The sequence below is a fragment of the Nomascus leucogenys genome, chromosome 22a (assembly GCF_006542625.1).
Source record: "Nomascus leucogenys isolate Asia chromosome 22a, Asia_NLE_v1, whole genome shotgun sequence".
Taxonomy (NCBI): domain Eukaryota; kingdom Metazoa; phylum Chordata; class Mammalia; order Primates; family Hylobatidae; genus Nomascus; species Nomascus leucogenys.
This window is the reverse complement of record NC_044402.1, coordinates 119987497-120008894: the sequence shown is the minus strand read 5'-3', so window position 1 is coordinate 120008894 and position 21398 is coordinate 119987497. Positions and strand designations below refer to the sequence as shown.

At 46.2% G+C, this 21398-nt stretch overlaps 1 protein-coding gene across 1 annotated transcript; it reads left to right on the top strand.

The window, feature by feature from the left end:
• The first annotated feature begins 1331 nt into the window (after nt 1-1331).
• RESP18 (regulated endocrine specific protein 18) lies at nt 1332-7076 on the top strand. Its single transcript, XM_030803416.1, is given in 7 exon segments — nt 1332-1553; nt 1556-1583; nt 3254-3358; nt 4694-4821; nt 5227-5316; nt 5471-5555; nt 6920-7076. Coding segments are annotated over 7 exon segments (564 nt in total). The 5' UTR covers nt 1332-1472; the 3' UTR covers nt 6967-7076.
• The last annotated feature ends 14322 nt before the right edge of the window (nt 7077-21398 follow it).

The window sequence follows — 21398 nt, the reverse complement described above, 5'->3', positions numbered from 1 at the left end:
GGGTGAGATTTCAAGGAACCTAGTGAAAAAGTCAAATATCTGAACAGAGATTTTGGCAGCTGTCACAGTGTTAGGGTGACCGAGTTTGGAGTTCAGGACCCATAAAATAGAGAGTCTTGGTAAATGACTTTGAGTTATGTTGAAATCCAAAAAGGACCACACCTTAGCCATAAGCACAATATCCCAGGACTAAGAGATACAGCCTAGAATTGAGAATAGGATGAAGTACTCCTTCCCTAACCAGACTGCCACAGGATCAAGACTTTTACCAAAAATTTAATTACCTACCAGAACAAACTCAAACTATTACCCTTTAAAGATAATAATACAATTCTGATCCTTTGTAATGTATCAACCCCAAATGTTCACTATACAAACGCTTAGGTTTAAGTAATCCACTATCTCGACCTCCCAAAGTGCTGAGGTTACAAGCATGAGCCACCATGCCCGGTTTAATAAATGTTTTAAGCTTAATGAAAAAAAAAATTTAAATGCCAGTCTAGGAGTTAGAAAGCTCACAAACTAGCTTGTAAGTACACGAGAGTGAAAACAAGAGGTCAGTTAGCTAGTTAGTTATTAAAACAGCTCGATTTAAAAGAGTACAGTGTCCAAGGCCTGGCATGGTGGCTCATGCCAGTAATGCCAACACTTTGGGAGGCCAAGGTGGGAGGATTGCTTGAGCCTAGGAGTTTGAGACCAGCCTGAGAAACATGGCAAAACCCTGTCTCTATAAAAATAAAAAAATATATAAATAAAATTGGCTGGGCATGGTAGTGTGCACCTGTAGTCCGAGCTACTCTGGAGGCTGAGGTGAGAGGATCGTTTGAGCCTGAGGTTGAGTAGAGGTCGAGCAGAGGTTGTGGTGATCTGAAATTGCAAGACTCTGTCTCAAAAAAAAAAAAAGTATAGTGTGCAGTGGTTTGGACCAGGGCAATGGCAGTGGATGTGGAGTAAAGTGGATGGACGTGCAATATATATATACACACACATATATATATACACATATATATATATATTGCAGATCGAACCTATATGACTTCTGAAGGGTTTTAAGTGGATCAGAGTAAAGAGTGTCAAGGATAATAAAATAAACTAAATTCCTTGAGTGCCTACTGTTTCATCCCTGTTCATATTTGATTCTCACAACAAACCTGAGTAGGTACGACTTGCACCCGTATCCTACACCCCATCCGTTTCTCCAGCCTTAGGACTGGGAGTACGGGCGGTGGTTCTTGGGACCCAGCTAATGTCCAAAAGGAGTCGGGTCAGGAATTCCAAGAGGTGAGGGTGGGGAGGCGGTAGGGGAAGGAGCTGGGGAGGCGACCGCAGGGGCAGGGCCCGCTCAGGAGGGTTAAACAGATTCCGCGTCGCGGGCTGGTGGGAAGCTGCAGCCCCGCTCAGCCCCTCGGCCGGCCGTGGCCGCTACCTTCACTGAGACTTGGCCGGGAAGTGAGCGCGCCGAGCCTGGGAAGATGCAGCACCCACTGTGGCCTGGGGGCTGCGACGGGCTCCGGCTGCTTGTCTGCTTCCTGCTGCTGAACAGCTGCCCGGAGGGGGGGACTGCAGCGACATTAGTGCCCACGGTCAGGAGGAACCCTGGGGGGTGCGGGCAGGGCCAAGAGAGTGATCCTGAGAAGTGGGGGTCTGCAGGGGGCTTCAAGGCTAGGAAACTTGGAAGTAAAAGAATGTGCTTAAGGACGTGAGAAGAGAAAAAGGTAGAGAGCGTCTCGCGGAAAGAGGCGTAGGCTTCGGATAGGCTGGGCATATGGGGTCTGGACTCACGAGAAGTGGGTTCAGGGGAAAATTGGGGATTTGGGAAGAGGTCAGAAAGATAAATGAACAGAGAGAGGTAAAACTGGCCTATGTGGCCACAGGAGAAGCAAGAAAGGCCAGAAAAGAGTTGACCAGGGCTGCGGGTATCGGGGTCTTGGCTCCAGGGAGAAGGCTGAGCCGGGAGACGAGCCAGGGCTTCCTTGTGCTGTAATCCGATTAACAATAAGGAGACCGCTAGGCTGAGGGAAAGCAGGATGGAGGGGGAATGGGACCATCCTTCCCCGCCTTCCCCGCACCAACCCGCGTAGACCCCGCGCTGACTCACGCGCCAGGCTGCGCAAACTCGAGAGTTCCTGCGCAGAGCGCATGGGGAAGAGAGCGCAAACTCCTAGTCTGTCGCCCCTCTCCCTGCCTGATTTTTGGGTTTAGAGGCCAATGCAACGGATTCGGGAACAACTGTGGGAGGAGGCCTGGTGGCAATGAGAGGACGAGGGCCGTGGGGAAGGACCGCCAAGCCTTGAGGAGATGCCTCGCCCACATTCCGCCCAGCGCCGCCGCCACGCTGGCCTCCCCACCTCTCAGCACCACAGACAGCGCCGGGCACGCTCCGGGTCCAGGCCATGCCCGTTCGGGTCACCACTCCTTCCCACCAGTCCTGGGAACGCTGCCTCAGAGAACCAGCTTCCTTTCCCGAAGCTCTTTCCCTTCTCCTCAGGGTGTTGGAGGTTCCACTTCTTCCTTGAGGAGGCTTTCTCATCCCCAAATGTCTCTACTTAAAACTTTCTTGTCAAGCTTACCCCTAGGAAATTATTAGACATCTATTTGATTGGGTAGGAGAATTCCCTTTTCTAAAGACCTGTCCAGAATGGCTCATGGTAACTACACTATAGCAAAAAACACACTGTCCTCCAGCCCTATCTCACTTATCTGGAAGAAGGAAGGTGTGCATAGCATTAGGGGTTCTCTTCCCCAACCCCTGTCCTTCCCCCTATGCACAATTGGGCAAACTGTGGGTTTCAGGAAAAGGATCTAGACCCTCAAATCCTAAACAAACCAATACTTTTTCTAATGATTCCAGGCCTCCTCCCTAACACTTCCAGGCTTCAATGACTTCCCTAAGATGAAGCTCACCTGTTTCCCCATGCCCCACCTACCCATCTGATTACCATTCCCATGTGCTTAGCTTTCTGAGCCTCTGCTCATCTGAACTTCTACAGGCTGCTTTTTGTCTGTAAGTCTGGTTCTTATCTGTAAGTTGGTACCAAGAGTGAACGAGGCCCAGGGGTTGAAGAATATGGCACGTGGTGATGGAGGAAGGGAAAAATTAAAGAAGGAAGACTTGAAGCGGGCAAAGGGGCCTGGTAGGGGGAACAGAGGTCAGGGGTCCCGGAGCGACAGTATAAGGAAGCTGCTTCTCCTCAACTGGGATGTGGAAGGCTTCTGGCCAGGTTCCTTGCTGACACCGCTATTTTGCCCTTAGATGGTCAGGACCAAGTAGGAGTGGGGCAGCTTTGGCCCCTCCAAGGATTTGCCACCCCAGTCTTCCAGCATTTACAGGTTGTGCTCCAGCAGATTATACCCCGAGGTAAGTAAAAGCTGGAGAACAGAAGTTGGAGTCTGGTTAGAGATAGGCAGGGGGGTGGCCGGGCGCGGTGGCTCACGCTTGTAATCCCAGCACTTTGGGAGGCCGAGGCGGGCGGATCACGAGGTCAGGAGATCGAGACCACGGTGAAACCCTGTCTCTACTAAAAATACAAAAAATTAGCCGGGCGTGGTGGCGGGCGCCTGTAGTCCCAGCTACTTGGAGAGGCTGAGGCAGGAGAATGGCGTGAACCCAGGAGGCGGAGCTTGCAGTGAGCCGAGATCGCGCCACTGCACTCCAGCCTGGGCGACAGAGCGAGACTCCGTCTCAAAAAAAAAAAAAAAAAAAAAAAAAAAAAAAGAGATAGGCAGGGGGGAAGAGGGGCTATCTGACCTGAGGATAGGCATTCTGTTCCCCAAATGTCTCTACTTAAAACTTTATTGTCACATTTACCCCCATGGGGATAAGACAGGAGTAGAAGTGGGATCTGGATGGGTGGACTATTTGCACTAGAACACCCTGGAAGTTTTTCCCAAGAGGCTTCTAGTAAAAAAAAAAAAAAAAAAAAAACCTGAAAAAGGCCAGCATCCAACTCCTTGAGACTAGTCTCCCCCCAACCCCAGCACTATATGAGCTTTTCCAAAGCCAGGAGTCTTCAAGTTCTCAGCCAGGAAAACACACACTTCAGCCTCTGAGTAGCAAATTGTATGACAAACAGATGGGAGGAATGAAAGGGAGTGGAGAGCCCACTGGCAACATGTGGCTGACCCTGTTTTAGAGCAGAGTTTCATGAATGTTGGGGAGGAGAGAGTCAGATAGGAAATCTTCCTTGAGTTCATATTACTGCTGCTAATGCCTAATATGTGCATAGTGCCTTAGAGCAGTAGTTATCAAAGCACACCCCTGGACTGGCAGCATCAACCTCACCAGGGAACTTGTTAGAAATGCGAATTTTTGAACTTCACCACAGACCTACTGCATCAGAAGCCCTAGGGGTGGGAAACAGCAGTCTGTATTTTAACAGACCTTGCAGGAGATTCTGATGCACATGCTAAAGTTTGATAATCACTGCCTTAGCATTTTCTAAGCACTCTTTACATTCCTAACCTCATTTAATCCTCACAATAGCATCAAATGAACCAGCAAAGAGACTGTCATCATAATCCTAATTTGAGTATTATATGCTAGGCACTATGCTAAGCAACTTTAATACATCATCTTGTTTAATTCTCGCTGTAAAATGTAATCTAATATATACTTGAGGGAAAGGTTGCTCTGATCCCTGGAGTGGATCCGAGTGTCCCAGGTGTCAACTCACCCCATCCTTTCATCCTGCAGGTCTGTTCTGGAAGGATGACATCACCCAGGATGCAATGATCCAAAAGATGGAGCATGCCAGCAGACTGCATCCCCAAGATCCATGCCTGAATGATGGGAAGGCAGTTTTCCCCCCTAAAACTGCTGCGGTGAGGTGCATGAGGCCTGTGGTCATTCCAAGCATTCTGGCAGACAGACGGAACAGGGAAGGAATGTGTGCTAAAACTGCGGGTAGAAGTTGCCAGGAACACTGTGAGGAGAATAATTCAGAGGTCCTGTTTGGAATCAGCAGAGAAGAATTTTGTGATCCATTAGTGATATCTGCAAAGGGAGGGGAGGTGGGTGTGGCAAGCCTAGGTCCAATTTTTCATTCCCTTTCTCTTCTAGAAGCAAACAAGAGGAGAAACTTCAACTCCTATTCCCCACGGTGAAACTCATGTATCTTCTCAATAATTGTGAATCCCTGACTTTGTATCCAATTGCTTTTCCTGTGGGGCCCTCTCACAGGGGCCCTTTTCTGCCTCCTTCTTGACTCCTGGTTTCCCTCCTCACAGAGCCCCCTGGCCAAGGTGAACAGGGATCAGTGCTTTACCTCCAAAGTGGTTTCTAAGGCCTTGAAACAAGAGGTGGCCAACCCTGTCAAGGTGAGGGGCTCACTTTTTCTAGGGAGGTTGGACCTGTTTAAATGAGGAAGGCAGATAGGAAGAAGCGAATGGGCATTGGGGTGAGGGCAGATAGCTGAAGAAAAGATTTTTCCATTCCTAATCAAAGGTACCCCTAATTTCCTGTATCTCTCAGACTACCTATAGGCATTCATATGGGGGGCTGGACATGATGCAGGTGCTGGGAGCCTCTAAGGAAGAAATTATCTGTAAGATCATGCATAGGTATTGAGTTTAAAATAGGCATTGAAACTGCAGTTTTCAAAATTAAAGGTCCTCCTTTTTACCATATATGCCTTTGTATATAGCAAGTGATAGCAACACTCCCTTGATGAATGGCAGGTGCAGCTCAGAGACCCTCACATTCAGCCTCCCCCTTGCTCTACTCCATGGCCTGGGCAAGTCACCCAGGCAAGGCTCTGAGACATCTCCTTGGGATCTTTGAACTCTTCAGAATCCAGAATGGAAACCACCCATCTAGTACTTCCATCCATCTTTATAGATGAGAAATTGGGGCCCAGGCCATGGGACATACTCAAGGCAACACCATGGATTTGTGGCAGAGCCAAGACTGGACCCAGGTCTCCTGATTTCCAGCTCTTTCCCCTGCATAGTCCCTGCCCTTCCTCTCAAGAACTGCAGTGGAATTTGGCCATTCCAAACATCAGACTTCTCCACATTGAAAAAAGAGGTTTTTTTTTTTTTTGGACTAAGACCTAAATTATAAGAAGATGGCAACCAGAGGAAGATGTAAAGGAAGGGCATCTGAGGTGGACAGCGTTGCCACTACGAATGTCCTGAGACACCCATACCATGTCATGTTAAGGAATAGACAGAAAAGTCAGTGGCCAAAGATGAGGGTGGAGAATTAGGCCCAGGACTGACCACACAGGGGCTCACAGATCATAGCAAAAGGTTTGGATTTTATTCTAAGTGCAGTGGGAATTTAACTGGGAAATTTTAAGGAAAGGAATGTCACAATGTGATATGATTTTAAAAGGCCACCCTGGTGATGTTGGGGAATGAACTGTAAAGAGAGCAAGAGTGAAAACTGAGAGGTTTATAAGGAGAGGCTCATCCTGGTCCAGGGAGACCAAGGTGGCTTGAATTTGGGTGGTGGCAGTGAAGCAGGGCACCCCCGGCTGGCTGCACCCTCCATCTAAAGGCAACCTGCACCACAGGGGGTTCCAGCTCCTCATGCTCTCCAAGGAAACAGATTCATACTTCCATAATGTGGCAACTGGGCTTCCTAAGCCTGGATTGGTTGCTGGGGCAACATAATCAGAGCTCAGTGACGGAAGTGACGGAGACCTACCTGTGGGGGACTGGTTGCCCTGGTGCTCCCAGGAATAATGCAAACAAGGAGCTGCCATTCTTCTCCAGACCTAAGCTTAAGGGCAAACCATGGAGAGACAGGGCTACATGTGAGACCCAAGGGGACAGGCTCTCAGTCGGTGAGCTGTCACCATGCTGAAGGGTTACTCAAATCAGGCTGTTACTACAGTATTTGTGGAAGGAGGGCAGATGAGGGAGGAGCCATCGTCTCACATCCCGACTCTAGCTCCCTTGTTTCTTCTCGTTTTAGGACTTCTCTGGGCCATTTCCTACTGTGGGCCGCAATCTTGTGGCTGATTGAGACCTCATGTGGAGCCTCCCTGCCCCAGCACCCTTCCCATTGCCCTTCAGAGGGGCAGTTCTTGGATGACCCAGATTTGAATAATTAAAGTAGACTCTCATACAAACACTGTCTGTGAGTTTGTCTTGAGGCAAGATGGGTGGGGGTTGAACTTGGCCAGAGCCTCCAAACGGAGGGAGGTGGGACCAAAACATGGAGTGGGGATGAGGGGAGCATAACTCTTGGCTGATGGAAGACTGGCTTCTGTCTTGTTTTCCTTCCACTGATAATTCCCAGAGTAGGGAAAGTGAGAGTGAGACCACAGCGGGAATGGCAGGCCCCCTAACCCAGCCACATCCCAGCCACACTGTGTGGTCTAGTTGCCCATCCTTTCACGTTATGGGGAGGTGGACTTCATATTCATTTCTTTTACCCCTCATGCCAGACAGGCCTGGCCCCTGCTGTTTTTTGAGGGTCCCCACCTTCAGCATTATAGCCCCCGCCAGGCTTTCCCACCCATCCTGTATACAAGGACCAACAGATCAGTGCTGAGGTCAGAGTGTACACACATTGGACATTCTGATCATTCTTGCCAGTTTGCTCCTGGTAGCTTAAAATCTTAAAAGGGAGTTGGTAATCTCACCACCCATGCTCAGCCAACAACCAAACACTACAATGTCCTATTTGCAGAGCTTTATATGTTTTGAAGCACTTTCACACACATTGGAGGCTCACAGGTATAAGCAAATGGGCAGGTATCAAGACTGGGTTTCTTGGCCGTGCACAGTGTCTTATGCCTGTAATCCCAGCACTTTGGGAGGCAAGGCAAGGGGATCACCTGAGTTCAGGAGTTCGAGACCAGCCTGGCCAACATGGTGAAATCCCATCTCTACTAAAAATACAAAAATTAGCTGGGTGTAGTGGTGCACACCTGTTATCCCAGCTAATCAGGAGGCTGAGGCAGGAGAATCACTTGAACCCAGGAGGTGGAGGTTGCAGTGAGCTGAGATCACACCCCTACACTCCAGCCTGGACAACAGAGCAAGATTCCATCATAAATAAACAAACAAACAAAAATTAGCCAGGCGTGGTGGCGCGCTACTCAGGAGGCTGAGGTAGGAGAATCGCTTGAACCTGGGAGGCGGAGTTGCAGTAAGCCAAGATCGCACTACTGCACTGCAGCCTGGACGACAGAGTGAGACTCCATCTCAAAAAAACAAACCACACAAAACAAAAACAAAAACTGATTTTCTCTAAGGAATTGGAAATTGGCCACACCACATCTTCCCCATTTACACAACCCAGAGAAACTACGTGACTAGTTCTTAATGATCCAGATTCTCAGTCATGCTACTGTAGTTGCCCTTTCCTTTCTTGTTATGTTCAAGGACGTAGCTAAAGCCAACGTTAGACCGGTCATACTCATTCGTACCTAGTTCTCATCAAATCAATTAACCCCTGCCACTCATCCATCTTTTCTTCTTACGCCTTTCTTTCTCATTCGTTTTCAAACATGTATGTAATCATGTGCTTCACAGTGCCTGGCCTTTATGCTGAGTCACATATTTGGTTCCCGCCCTCAAAGACCTTTAAGAGTAGTCAGGGCAGGGTGCGGTGGCTCATTCCCATAATCCCGGCACTTTGGGTGGCCAAGGAAGGCAGATCACTTGAGCCCAATAGTTTGAGACCAGCCTGGGCAACATGGTAAAACCCCATCTCCACAAAAATACAAAAATTAGCTGGGCATGGTGGTGTGCACCTGTAATTCCAGCTACCTGGGAGGCTGAGGTGGGAGAGTCACTTGAGCCCAGGATGTCGAGGCTGCAGTGAGCCATCATTGTGCCACTACACTCCAGTCTGGATGACAGAGTGAGGCTGTTTAAAAAAAAAAGTCCAGGCGCGGTGGCTCACGCTTGTAATCCCAGCACTTTGGGAGGCCGAGGCGGGCAGATCACGAGGTCAGGAGATCGAGACCATGGTGAAACCCTGTCTCTACTAAAAATACAAAAAAATTAGCCGGGCGTGGTGGCGGGCGCCTGTAGTCCCAGCTACTCGGAGAGGCTGAGGCAGGAGAATGGCGTGAACCTGGGAGGCGGAGCTTGCAGTGAGCCAAGATTGCGCCACTGCACTCCAGCCTGGGCAACAGAGCGAGACTCCGTCTCAAAAAAAAAAAAAAAAAAAAAAGTCAAGAAAGTAAGCCACATATAACATAGCGTCATTCAGGTATCTACAAGGAGTGAATGCAGTGGATACCCCACCCCATATCTCCTGGCATGCATCTCCATTTGCCTGCAGCTGCAGGTGGACAGTTCTTGAACCTGTCAACCTTCCCACCTCATGCCCTGGGTTTCTGCTTCTCATCCTGCAGGCTTTCTGGAATGCCAAGGGACTGCCAGCCTGTGCCCCAGGCAGCCCTGAAGCACCTGGGATGTAATGCCCCTAGAAGCAACTCTCAACCAGTTAAGGACCAAATTTAGTGCAAAAATATCCCAGATTCCACCAGTCCTTAGTGAGGAATGTTCAGTATGATTCTTCAGAGGGTCCCTAGTGAGATTCAGCCTCGTCGCCCACAGTGGTAACCTGTTCAGCAACACACTTAATATTATTGGCTTTTCTTCCTTCTTTGGCTTACTTTCCCTGTCCTTCATCTGTGATTTCTGGAATCATCTCCCACAGGAACTACGTGCATCCAGATTATTTATTTATTTATTTTTGAGACCCAGATCTCGCTCTGTCACCCAGGCTGAAGTACAGTAGTGCAATCATAGCTCACAGCAGCCTCAGTCTCTTGGGATTCTTCCACCTCACTTGAGCCCGAGAGACTGAGGCTGCTGTGAAGAATTGGAAGAATCCAATTCCTCCACCTCACTTGAGCCTAAGTAGCTGGTACTACAGATGCTCACCACCATGCCTGGCTAATTTTTTTGGTTTTCAGTAGAGACAAGGTCTATGTTCCCCAGGCTGGTCCCAAACTCTTGAGCTCAAGCGATCCTCCTGCCTTGGCCTCCGAAAGTGCTGGGATTACCAGCATGAGTCGCCATGCCCAGCCCAAGTTCTTGTCTCAGTCTGCTCTTGGGTCCACCCAGACCAAGCCTACTATGTGCCAGACATTCTTCTAGGCCCTGGGGATACAGTTGTGAACAAGTCAGAGTATCCACTGCCATGGATTTGGTTATAAATCATTGACTAACTGCCTGGGTATAGGGCAGAATCTAAGCAATTTATCTGGCCCACAGAGCATTCAAGTTCTTGTCTTACCAACCTCTTCAACACTGAGGTGTTTCCCCCATCCTGCTGTCCTATGTGCACCGGCAATTCAGCGCTATTTGCATTTCCCCAAACATATCCGGCTGTTTTATGCTCCTGGGCCCTTGTATCAGCAGTTCCCTCTGCATATAAGCGCCCCATCCCCAGCACACCTTGTCAATCTTGTCTGAAAAATCTAAATTCTCCTCTGTGGTCCATTCCCTGACCCTCATAATATCACCCCCATGCCCAGAGCAAAGTTGCAGAGGTTGGAAAAATAAAACCTATAGAGGACATTAAATAATCTGACAATTCTGGGACATGGTGAATGGGTAGGAAATATGGGAGTTTTTAGAAAGGAAGGCAGGTTCAGTTCCTATTGCAGAGGACCAGGTTATCTGATTTGAGTAGTATCTGATAGGTAATGAGGAGACACTAAATGTTTTTGAGCAAGAGAACACAACGAAAGTTGTGCTTAAGCACAGCCTCACATTTCTGTTTAAGGATGGATTAGAGAGCAGGAGAAAGTGGAAACATTTTAGAAACACTGTTGCAATGGTGGGGGTGTCCCATACAGGACCTCAATGGGAGTGAAAGAGGACATGTATGAGAGATATTTTGAAGGATGAGTTAATAAGCCTTGGCAACTGTTATGGGTTGAATTCTGTCCCCCCACCAAAAAAAAAAAAAAAAAATCACATGTTGAAGTCCTAATCCCCAGTACTTCCAAATGTGATGTTATTTGGAAATAGGGTTGTTGCAGATGTAGTTAGTTAAGATGAGGTCATTAGGACGGACTCTAATTCAATACCAATCATTTCTCCTTATAAAAAGGAGAAATACACAGTGGCCAGTGCTTGTAGTCCCAGCTACTCAGAAGGCTGAGGCGAGATAATCTCTTGAGCACAGGAGTTTGAGACCATCCTCGGCAGCAGAGGGAGACCCAATCTCAAAAAAAGCAGGGGCAGGATTTGAAGACAGCCATAGCTAGAGCAAAGAAGATGTGACAAGATAAAGGGAGATGGAAGCCATCTACAAGGCAAGGAGAGAGTTCTGAAACAGATTCTCCCTCACAGCTCTCAGAGGGAATCAACCCTGCCAACAGCTTGGTTTCAAATTTCTAGCCTCCGAAGCTGTGAGACCATAAATTTCTGTTGTTTAATCCGCCCAGTCTACGATACTTTGTTACAGCAGCCCTAGCAAACTAGTACAGATGACTGGGCTTTGTTGAAAGAGGAGGCTTACCTGAATTTAGAGATTTTGTGACTGAGTGAATAAAAGTGCCATTCACAGAACAGGAATATCTGGAGAATTGAAGAAGGAAAATTGATTTACTCTTAAGAGTTAAAGCTGGGAGCTCATTTAAGGACATCACCACAGGTGTGTCCTCCTGTCTCTTTGCTACTTCATTACCTTTTCTTTGGATGTCTCATTATTTTCGTCAACACATGCTGTAATATCTTCTATATTTATTTTTTCCTGAATTTCTGCTTCTGGTAATGTTGCACTAAGTCATTACCTCAAGCCTTTTGGATGTCTGATCATTTTCGTCAACACATGTTGTAATATCTCCTATATTTTTTCCTCAATTTCTGCTTCTGGTAATAATGCACTAGGTCATTACCTCAAGCTCATACTCCTCAGGCCCCTGCTGAAGACAACTTGTCTTAGACTGATTCCTCCTAAAGTCAAACTGCGAAATAAGGGCTTGTATAAAGGTTGTTTAGTTTGGGAAGATATCACAAGATCAAGAGTGGGAGAATGAAAAGAGTGAAACAGGAGGGCTTGGAAAGCTAATTTAAGGGTGCAAGAATGAGTTGTAGGCCACTGGGAATCAGTTCTTCTGGGGACTCTTTAAGCATCAGGTACAAGATATACCCTACAATTGTCCTTCGGAAAGAAAAGTATTTATCTTCTAGTTTCCATCCGCCATTGGATCAAGAGTTGACCTATGGGACGTTAATTTCCTCATACTTCCAGGTTTTTCATGGATGAGAATGACTGAACAGATTCCCAGGAGTGCCTAAGGCTGTCGTAGCAGAGCAGACTCAAACCAAAAACAAGAGATATTTAGTGCAGGTGAGGCAGGTGGTGTCAGATGATGCCTGCATGCTGCTGCTGGCTGCAGCAATGGCTGGAGTTAAGATAACTCAGGCCAGGAAAGGTGGCTTACACCTGTAATCCCAGCAATTTGGGAGCCCAAGGCAGGCAGATTGCTTGAGCTCAGGAGTTTGAGACCAGCCTGGGAAACATAGCAAAATCACATTTCAAAAAAATATGTAAAAATTAGCTAGGCGTGGTGGTGCGTGCCTGTAGTCCTAGCTACTTGGGAGGTTGAAGTAAGAATTACCTGAGCCCGGGAGTTCAAGGCTGCAGTGAGCTGAAATTACAGCACTGCACTCCAGCCTGGGCAACAGGGTGAAATCCTGCCTCAAAAAAATAAGTGGGTGAAAAATTACCAAAATCTTTTTTAAACCATCAAGGAACGAGCAAGAGAGTAAGAAGAAACTGACACAGAAAAAGATCCAAGAAAGGAAAAGAATCCATAGATAGTAGACCCAATGTTCAGGGTTGCAATGGAGAAATTTTCCATTCTTAGGAGGTAGATGACCAGCCTGGGCAATGCAGTGAGACCTCATCTTTACAAAAAATAAAATTAGTGGGGCAGGGCAGCATACACTAGTAGTCTTAGCTACTTGAGAGGCCGAGGCAGGAACATTGATTGAGCCTGGTAGGTCAAGCCTGCAGTAAGCCAAGGTTGCACCACTGCACTCGAGCCTGGGTGACAGAGCGAGAGCCTCTCTCTTGTCAGGGGGGAGTCTTTTCTTTCTAGAAAAGACTGATTTAGACAGCCTGTGGAGCTAGAGGAGTAGATGTTAGAATCCAGGGCTTGTGAAAGAAAGAATTCTAGTAAACTTCTCCGTGTTTTGGCCTGGGAACAAGAAACAAACTCCAAGCATCAAGATTAAAAAGTAAAATTAGCTGGGTATGGTAGCGCATGCCTGTAATCTCAGCTACTCTGGGAGGCTGAAGCAGAAAAATCACTTGAACCCAGGAGGCAGAGGTTGCAGTAAGCCGAGATCGTGCCATTGCACTCCAGCCTGGGCAACAAGAGTGAAACTCTGTCAAAGAAAGAAAGAAAGAAAGAAAAGAAAGAAAGAAAGAAAGAAAGAAAGAAAGAAAGAAAGAAAGAAAGAAAGAAAGAAAGAAAGAAAGAAAGAAAGGGAGAGAAAGAAAGAAGTAACCCTTGCTCAGTCTGCAGTACGGCTCTGAAATTGGATTAAGGTTATATTAGATTGCTAGTGCTTTCAGGCACCTGCAGACATAAATGAAAATCCATCAAAACTTTAAATTATTTCTACAAATAATTTTCCAAATACTATATGCTCTGCACAATAGATAACAAAAACAGACTCACAGTGATTTCAGTGAAAAACACTGGTTCCAACATAAAACATCTGTGCTTGCTATGTTCAAACCTACAAAGACCAAACTATAATTTTTGACAGGAAACCAGAAACCACAGAGTGTAATATAAAAGATTTTTTTTTTTTTTTGAGATGGAGTCTAGCTCTGTTGCCCAGACTGGACTGCAGTGTCCAGGCATGGTGGTGTATGCCTGTAATCCCAACACTCTGGAAGGCCGAGGCGGGTGGACCACCTGAGGTCAGGAGTTCGAGACCAGCCTAGCCAACACGGTGAAACCCCATCTCTACTAAAAATACAAAAATATTAGCCGGGCGTGGTGGTGTGGGCCTGAAATCCCAGCTACTCCGGGAAGCTGAGGCAGGAGAGTTGCTTGAACCGAGAGGCGGAGGTTGCAGTGAGCCAAGATTGTACCACTGCTCTCCAGCCTGGGTGACAGAGTAAGACTCCATCTCAAAATAATAATAATAATAATAATAAAATATGGGCATGGTGGTTCATGCCTGTAATCCCAGCACTTTGGGAAGCCGAGATGGAAGGATCACTTGAGACCAGGAATTTGAGACCAGCCTGGTTAATATAGTGATACCTCATCTCTAAAAAAGAAAAAATTATTATCATTTATTATTAAATAAAATCAATAAACTAAGTTTACATTTTAGAAAACTAGAGAAACAAGAACAATTTAAGCCTAAAGCAAGTGGAGGAAAATGAATAACAAAAATCAGGGTAGAAACCAATAAATTTTACAACAGGGAAATAGAAAAAAATCAATGAAACTCAAAAGCTGGTTCTTTGGAAAAAAAAAAATGAGAATCAAATAGAAATGCTAAAACTTAAAAATTCAAGAACCACCTGTAATTCCATCACTTTGAGAGGCCAAGGTGGGCACATCACGAGGTCAGGAGATTGAGACTATCCTGACTAACACGGTGAAACGCTGTCTCTACCAAAAATACAAAAAATTAGCAGGATGTGGTGGTGCGCACCTGTAGTCCCAGCTACTTGGGAGGCTGAGGCAGGAGAATGGCATGAACCCAGGAGGTGGAGCTTGCAGTGAGCCAAGATCGTGCCACTGCACTCCAGCCTGGGCAACAGAGACTCTATCTCAAAAAAAGAAAAAAATACAATAACTAAAATTTGTAATTCATTAATGGGCTTAACTACTGAAAGACAATTGGTACCAGAAGATAGGTAACATTTCAACTGCTGAGTCTATTCCTAATGGAAATGAGCACTATTTTCACACTCACGCACACACAATACTCACTAAACAATATGCAAAAATGTTCTTAATCTCATACAATAATCTCCAAACTGGAAATCACCCCAAAGTCCATCAGTGGGTAAACGGTGGTATATTCATATAAGGAAATATTAAACTATACACCGATAGACACAGCAACGTAGATAAATGTCATAGACATAACGTGGAGTGAAAAAACTCAGACACAAAAGAGGACACACTTTTTCTTTTTAAACCAAGTTCAAAAAGTAGCAAAGCTAATCTGATTGACATCAGCATAGTGCTACATAGGGGTATACTGACTGGTTAGGATGCTGGAAATGTCCTACGTATTGATCTAGGTGGTGGTTACAGGGTTTTATATATATGCTATGTGTGTATAATTACAGAGCTGTAAAGATAAGTTTGTATACTGAACGTAAATTGGATTTCAATAATAAATCATATCTACTTGCCTTAACAAAATAATATTAATAACAGAACCTTTCAAAATAAAAATGTGAAAGATGAATAAAAGAAAGATGTTTTTGAAAAGAATATGGATGATTTGCTTTACCTGATATCAAGACTTAGTATGAAACCATAGTATTTAAGACAGTGTGCTATTGATGCAAGGATAGGTGGATCTAGAAGACAAAATAAACCAGCTTGGGCAACATGGTGAAACTCCATCTCTATAGAAAGTATAAAAATTAGCTGGGCAAGGTGGTGCACACCTGCAGTCCCAGCTACTCAGGAGGCTGAAGTGGAAGGATCAGTTGGGCCCAAATGGTCGAGGCTGCAGTGATCCATCACCATATCACTGCACTCCAGCCTGGACAACAAAGCAAGATCCTATTTCAAAAACAAAACAAAAATAAAGAGCTCAGAAATAGACCCACAATGATGTGGACACTTGATTTATATTAAAGGTGGCACTACAGAGAGGAGAGGGTAATATTTTCAATAAAGAGTACAGGAACAATTAGGTATCTTTGTAGAAGAAAAACTCACCTTTACCCATAGCTTACAGCATACACAAAACTGGAATTCGGCCGGGCGTGGTGGCTCACGCTTGTAATCCCAGCACTTTGGGAGGCCGAGGCGGGCGGATCACAAGGTCAGGAGATCGAGATCATGGTGAAACCCCGTCTCTACTAAAAAAAAAATACAAAAAATTAGCCGGGCGTGGTGGCGGGCGCCTGTAGTCCCAGCTACTCGGAGAGGCTGAGGCAGGAGAATGGCGTGAACTCAGGAGGCGGAGCTTGCAGTGAGCCGAGCTTGCGCCACTGCATTCCAGCCTGGGCGACAGAGCCAGATTTCGTTAAAAAAAAAAAAAAAAAAAAAAAACTGGAATCCTAGTGGATTATAGGCCAAGGATTCAACAATGAAGAATTTAGAAGATAGTATAAGAATACCTTCATGACCTCAGAATTAAAGGTCATGAAGTTTTCTTAAAGAGGGAACAAAGGTGCTAGAAAATTAAGGAAAAGATAGTACATTTGATCCATTAAATTAAGAATACCTGATCATCAAAAGACACCATTAAGAGAGTGCAAAAGAAACCATAGATTGGAGAATATATTTCCTACTGGTAAAATTAATTTATTTCTTTATTTTATTTTATTTTATTTTATATTTTATATATTTTATTGTATTTTGACAGAGTCTCATTCTGCCGCCCAGGCTGGACTGCAGCGGCGCAATCTCGGCTCACCTCAACCTCTGCCTCCCGGGTTCAAGGGATTCTCCTGCCTCGGCCTCCTGAGTAGCTAGGATTACAGGTGCACGCCACCACGACTGGCTAATTCTTATATTTTTAGTAGAAACCAGGTTTCACCATGTTAGCTAGGTCAGCCAATTGGTAAAATTTAGAAAACAGTTTTATGTTAGCCATTAAAGTTGAACATACACTTACTATGGCCCATCAATTTAACTCCCAGGTATACCGTGGTTCTTAAATTTCAGCATGCATTAGAATCACCTGGAGGGATTGTTGAAGTCAGAGAGTCACATTCACAGTTGTTGCTTCAGTAGTTCTGGAACCCAAGAATTTGCATTTCTAAGAAATTTTCAGATACTGATACTGCTGGTCCAGAGACCACAGTTCAAGAACTACTAGCTTAGAGAAATGCACACATAGGTACACAAAAGACGTGTGTACAGGAATATTCATAATAGCGGCTGGGCGAGGTGGCTGACGCCTGTCATCCCAGCACTTTGGGAGGCCAAGGCGGGAGGATTATGAGGTCAGGAGTTAGAGACCAACCTGACCAACATTGTGAAACCTCATCTCTACTAAAAATACAAAAATTAGCCAGGCGTGGTGGCACACACCTGTAATCCCAGCTACTCGCGAGGCTGAGGCAGGAGAATCACTTAAACGCGGGAGGCAGAGGTTGCAGTGAGCCAACATTGTTCCACTGCACTCCAGCCTGGGTGACAGAGTGAGACACCATCTCAAAAAAAAAAAAAAAATTCATAATAGTATGTCCAGAACTGGTGGGTTCTCGGTTTCACTGACTTCAAGAATGAAGCCACGGACCCTCGCAGTGAGTGTTACAGTTCCTAAAGGCGGCGTGTCTGGAGTTCGTTTCTTCTGATGTTCGGATGTGTTCGGAGTTTCTTCCTTCCAGTGGGTTCGTGGTCTCGCTGGCTCAGAAGTGAAGCTGCAGACCTTTGCGGTGAGTGTTACAGCTCTTAAAGTGACGCGTCTAGAGTTGTTCGTTCCTCCCGGTGGGTTTGTGGTCTCGCTGGTTTCAGGAGTGAAGCTGCAGACCTTCACGGTGGGTGTTACAGCTCATAAAGGCAGTGTGGACCCAAAGAGTGAGCAGTAGCAAGACTTATTGCAAAGAGCAAAAAAAACAAAGCTGCCACAGTGTGGAAGGGGTCCCGAGTGGGTCGCCACTGCTGGCACGGGCGGCCTTTTTTCTCTTATCTGGCCCCACCCACATCCTGCTGATTGGTCCATTTTACAGAGAGCCGATTGGTCTGTCTTACAGAGAGCTGATTGATCCGTTTTGACAGGGTGCTGATTGGTGCGTTTACAATCCCTGAGCTGGACAGGAAAGTTCTCCACCTCCCCACTAGTTTAGCTAGATACAGAGTGTGGATTAGTGCATTCAGAAACCCTGAGCTAGACACAGGGTGCTGATTGGTGTGTTTACAAACCTCGAGCTACATACAGAGTGCCGATTGGTGTATTTACAATCCCGTAGCTAAACTTAAAGGTTCTCCAAGTCCCCACCAGACTCAGGAGCCCAGCTGGCTTCACCCAGTGGATCCCCCACCAGGGCCGCAGGTGGAGCTGCCTGCCAGTCCTGCGCCCTGAGCCCGCACTCCTCAGCCTTTGGGTGGTCGATGGGTCTGGGCGCGGTGGAGAAGGGGGCGGCGCTCGTCAGGGAGGCTCGGGCGCGCAGGAGCCCACGGCGGAGGGGAGGCTCAGGCATGGTGGCCTGCAGGTCCCGAGCCCTGCCCTGCAGCTAAGGCCCGGCGAGAAGTCGAGCACAGCAGCTGCTGGCCCAGGTGCTAAGCTGCTCACTGCCTGGGGCCAGCCAAGCCCACGCCCACCCGGAACTCGGAACTCGTGCTGGCCCGCAAGTGCTGCGCGCAGCCCCGGTTCCTGCCCGCGCCTCTCCCTCCACACCTCCCCGCAAGCTGAGGGAGCCGGCTCTGGCCTTGGCCAGCCCAGGAAGGGGCTCCCCACAGTGCAGCAGTGGGCCGAAGGGCTCCTCAAGCGCGGCCAGAGTGCAAGCCAAGGCCGAGGAGGCGCTGAGAGCGAGCGAGGGCTGTGAGGGCGGCCAGCACGCTGTCACCTCTCAATAGCATTATGCATAATGATACTAAACCTGAAACAACACAAATGTCCATCAGCAGAAAAATGGATACAAAAAAAAAATTTTTTTTTTATACGAAGTCTCTATTACCCAGGCTGGAGTGCAATGGTGCAATCTTGGCTCACTGCAACCCCCACCTCTCAGGGTCAAGCGATTCAGCTGCCTCAGCCTCCCGAGTAGCTGGAATTACAGGCATGAGCCACCACACCTGGCTGGGACTACAGGTATGTGTTCCCACGCCCAGCTAATTTTTGTATTTTTTGTAGAGACAAGGTTTCGTCATGTTGCCCGGGCTGGTCTCAATCTCCTGGGCTCAGGTGATCCTTCTGCCTCGGCCTCCCAAAGTGCTGGGATCACAGGCATGAGTCATTGTGCCTAGCCTCTACAAAAAAAAAAAAAAAAATAGCCAGGCATGATTGCTCAAAATGGTAGCTGCTCAGGAGGCTGGGGCAGAAGGATTGCTTGAGCCCAGGAGTTGAAGGCTGCAGTGAGCTATGATCTTGCCACTGCACTCCAGACCGAGTGATAGAGTGAGACCCTGACTCTAAATAAATAAATGTTTAAAAATGTATTAGTCACTGTTAGAGGTCACTACACTACACAGACTCATTATTTTGCAAAAGTGTAAAGAGAAAAAGCTAAGAATGTATGTTACCTTTCCAGTTGGAATTGCATTTTAGTGTAAACTAAACCCAGTTGATGAGAGAAAGCCCTTCTTTACAAAATAAAATAAACGATAAATGTGAATGGAATGATAGGATTATAAAAATCACCATTTTGCAACCTCTAATGAAATCATTCAGTCAAGGATGGATCACCAATGAATAGTGAAACCATTAGGTGAAAAGTTGATGAGGAACTAGATAGTCTCACAGTGCCAAAGTATCATCCAAGGATTACATGCTGGTCACATTAGGAAACCACAGCTTTACATGCAGAGATCTGGCTGTCTCCACCTTAAACCAGTGATCAATTTTAACATCACTAATAGAACAGTCAGACATCATGTACTTCCTGAAATGATGCAATGAGAGGCATTTTGCTTTAAAAATTCTTTAATTTGATACAATCAAGACTTCATACATAACTTCTAGTTTACAGGAAATACAGGTGATATACAGGTTATACACTGGAGAAATACAGGGAAATACAACACGAAGAAAAAATCAGATAAACCCAGAAGAAGAGTTCTAAAGAAAAATTGACCTGGTCTATCAACATGACAATATCAAAAATGGGGGAGGGGAGAAAGGAGATGGTGTCTATGATAATTTACAGAGAATTAAGAAACATAACAAAGGCAGTGGTTGTTCTTAAAATTGACTGTTATTTTGAACAAAACACCTGAAAAGAAAAGGCATTTTGGGGGAAACAATCTGAGAAATTTGAATATGAACTGAGCATTAAATTATATTAAGGAATGGCCAGGCGCGGTGGCTCACGCCTGTAATCCTAGCACTTTGGGAGGCCGAGGTGGGCGGATCACGAGGTCAGGAGATCGAGACCATCCTGGCTAATGCGGTGAAACCCCATCTCTACTAAAAATACAAAAAATTAGCTGGGCACGGTGGCGGGCGCCTGTAAACCCAGCTACTCAGGAGGCTGAGGCAGGAGAATGGCGTGAACCCGGGAGGTGGAGCTTGCAGTGAGCCACTGCAGTCTGGCCTGGGCAAAAGAGCAAGACTCCTTCTCAAAAAAATAAAAAATTTTAAAAAAATTATGTTAAGGAATTATTGTAAATTTTTTTAGATGTGGTAACAGCACTTAGGTTGTGCAGGAAAATGTCCTTATTTCTTGGAGATGCCTAATGAAATATTTAGAAGAGAAATGTCATGATGTCTATCATTCATGTTTAAATACTAAAAAGAAGCAAATATGGTAAAACATCAATAACCAATAAGTATTGATGATGACTATGTAAGTATTCATTATGCATTTCTGTCCTTTTTAAATTTTATTTTATTTTACTGGAAAGCAAGAGAGGAAGGAGATCAAATTTGAACTTAAGAAGCTCACTCCCCTACTTATTGGATGACTAGAGTGGAAGCAAAAGAGCAGTTAGCTGATTGTTGCAGTGGTCGTGGTGAAAGAGCACAGTGTTTTAGTTCAGGTAGTGAGGGTGGACAGAAGTGGACTGATGGGAGATGTATTTTGCAGGCAGAAACCATAAAATGATTGATAGCCTCGAGGTGGCACAGCGGGAAAGAAAGGAGAGTCAAAGCTAATGATGAGGCCAGGCCCCGTGGCTCACACCTGTAATCCCAGCATTTTGGGAGGTGAAGGCCGTTGGATCACCTGAGGTCAAGAGTTCAAGACCATCCTGGCCAAAAAGGTGAAACCCCATCTCTAATAAAAACGCAAAAATTAGCTGGGCAAGGTGCCGTGCGCCTGTAATCCCAGCTACTAGGGAGGCTGAGGCAAGAGAGTGGCTTGAACCCAGAAGGTGGATGTTGCAGTGAGCCAAGATCACGCCAGTGCACTCCAGCCTGGCCGACAGAGCAAGACGCCATTTCAGTAAAAAATAAATAAAAGCTAATGATGAAAGCTAATATGTATGGAGCACGTGGTATGCACCAGTCCAGTCATCCTTCTAAGTGATCCACATTAGTGTAACGAACGAAATCTTCACAATCACCGTGTGAGACAGGTACTAACTATTAACACCTCCACTTTGCAGATCAGGAAACTTGGAGGCAGACAAGTTAAACAAGGTGCC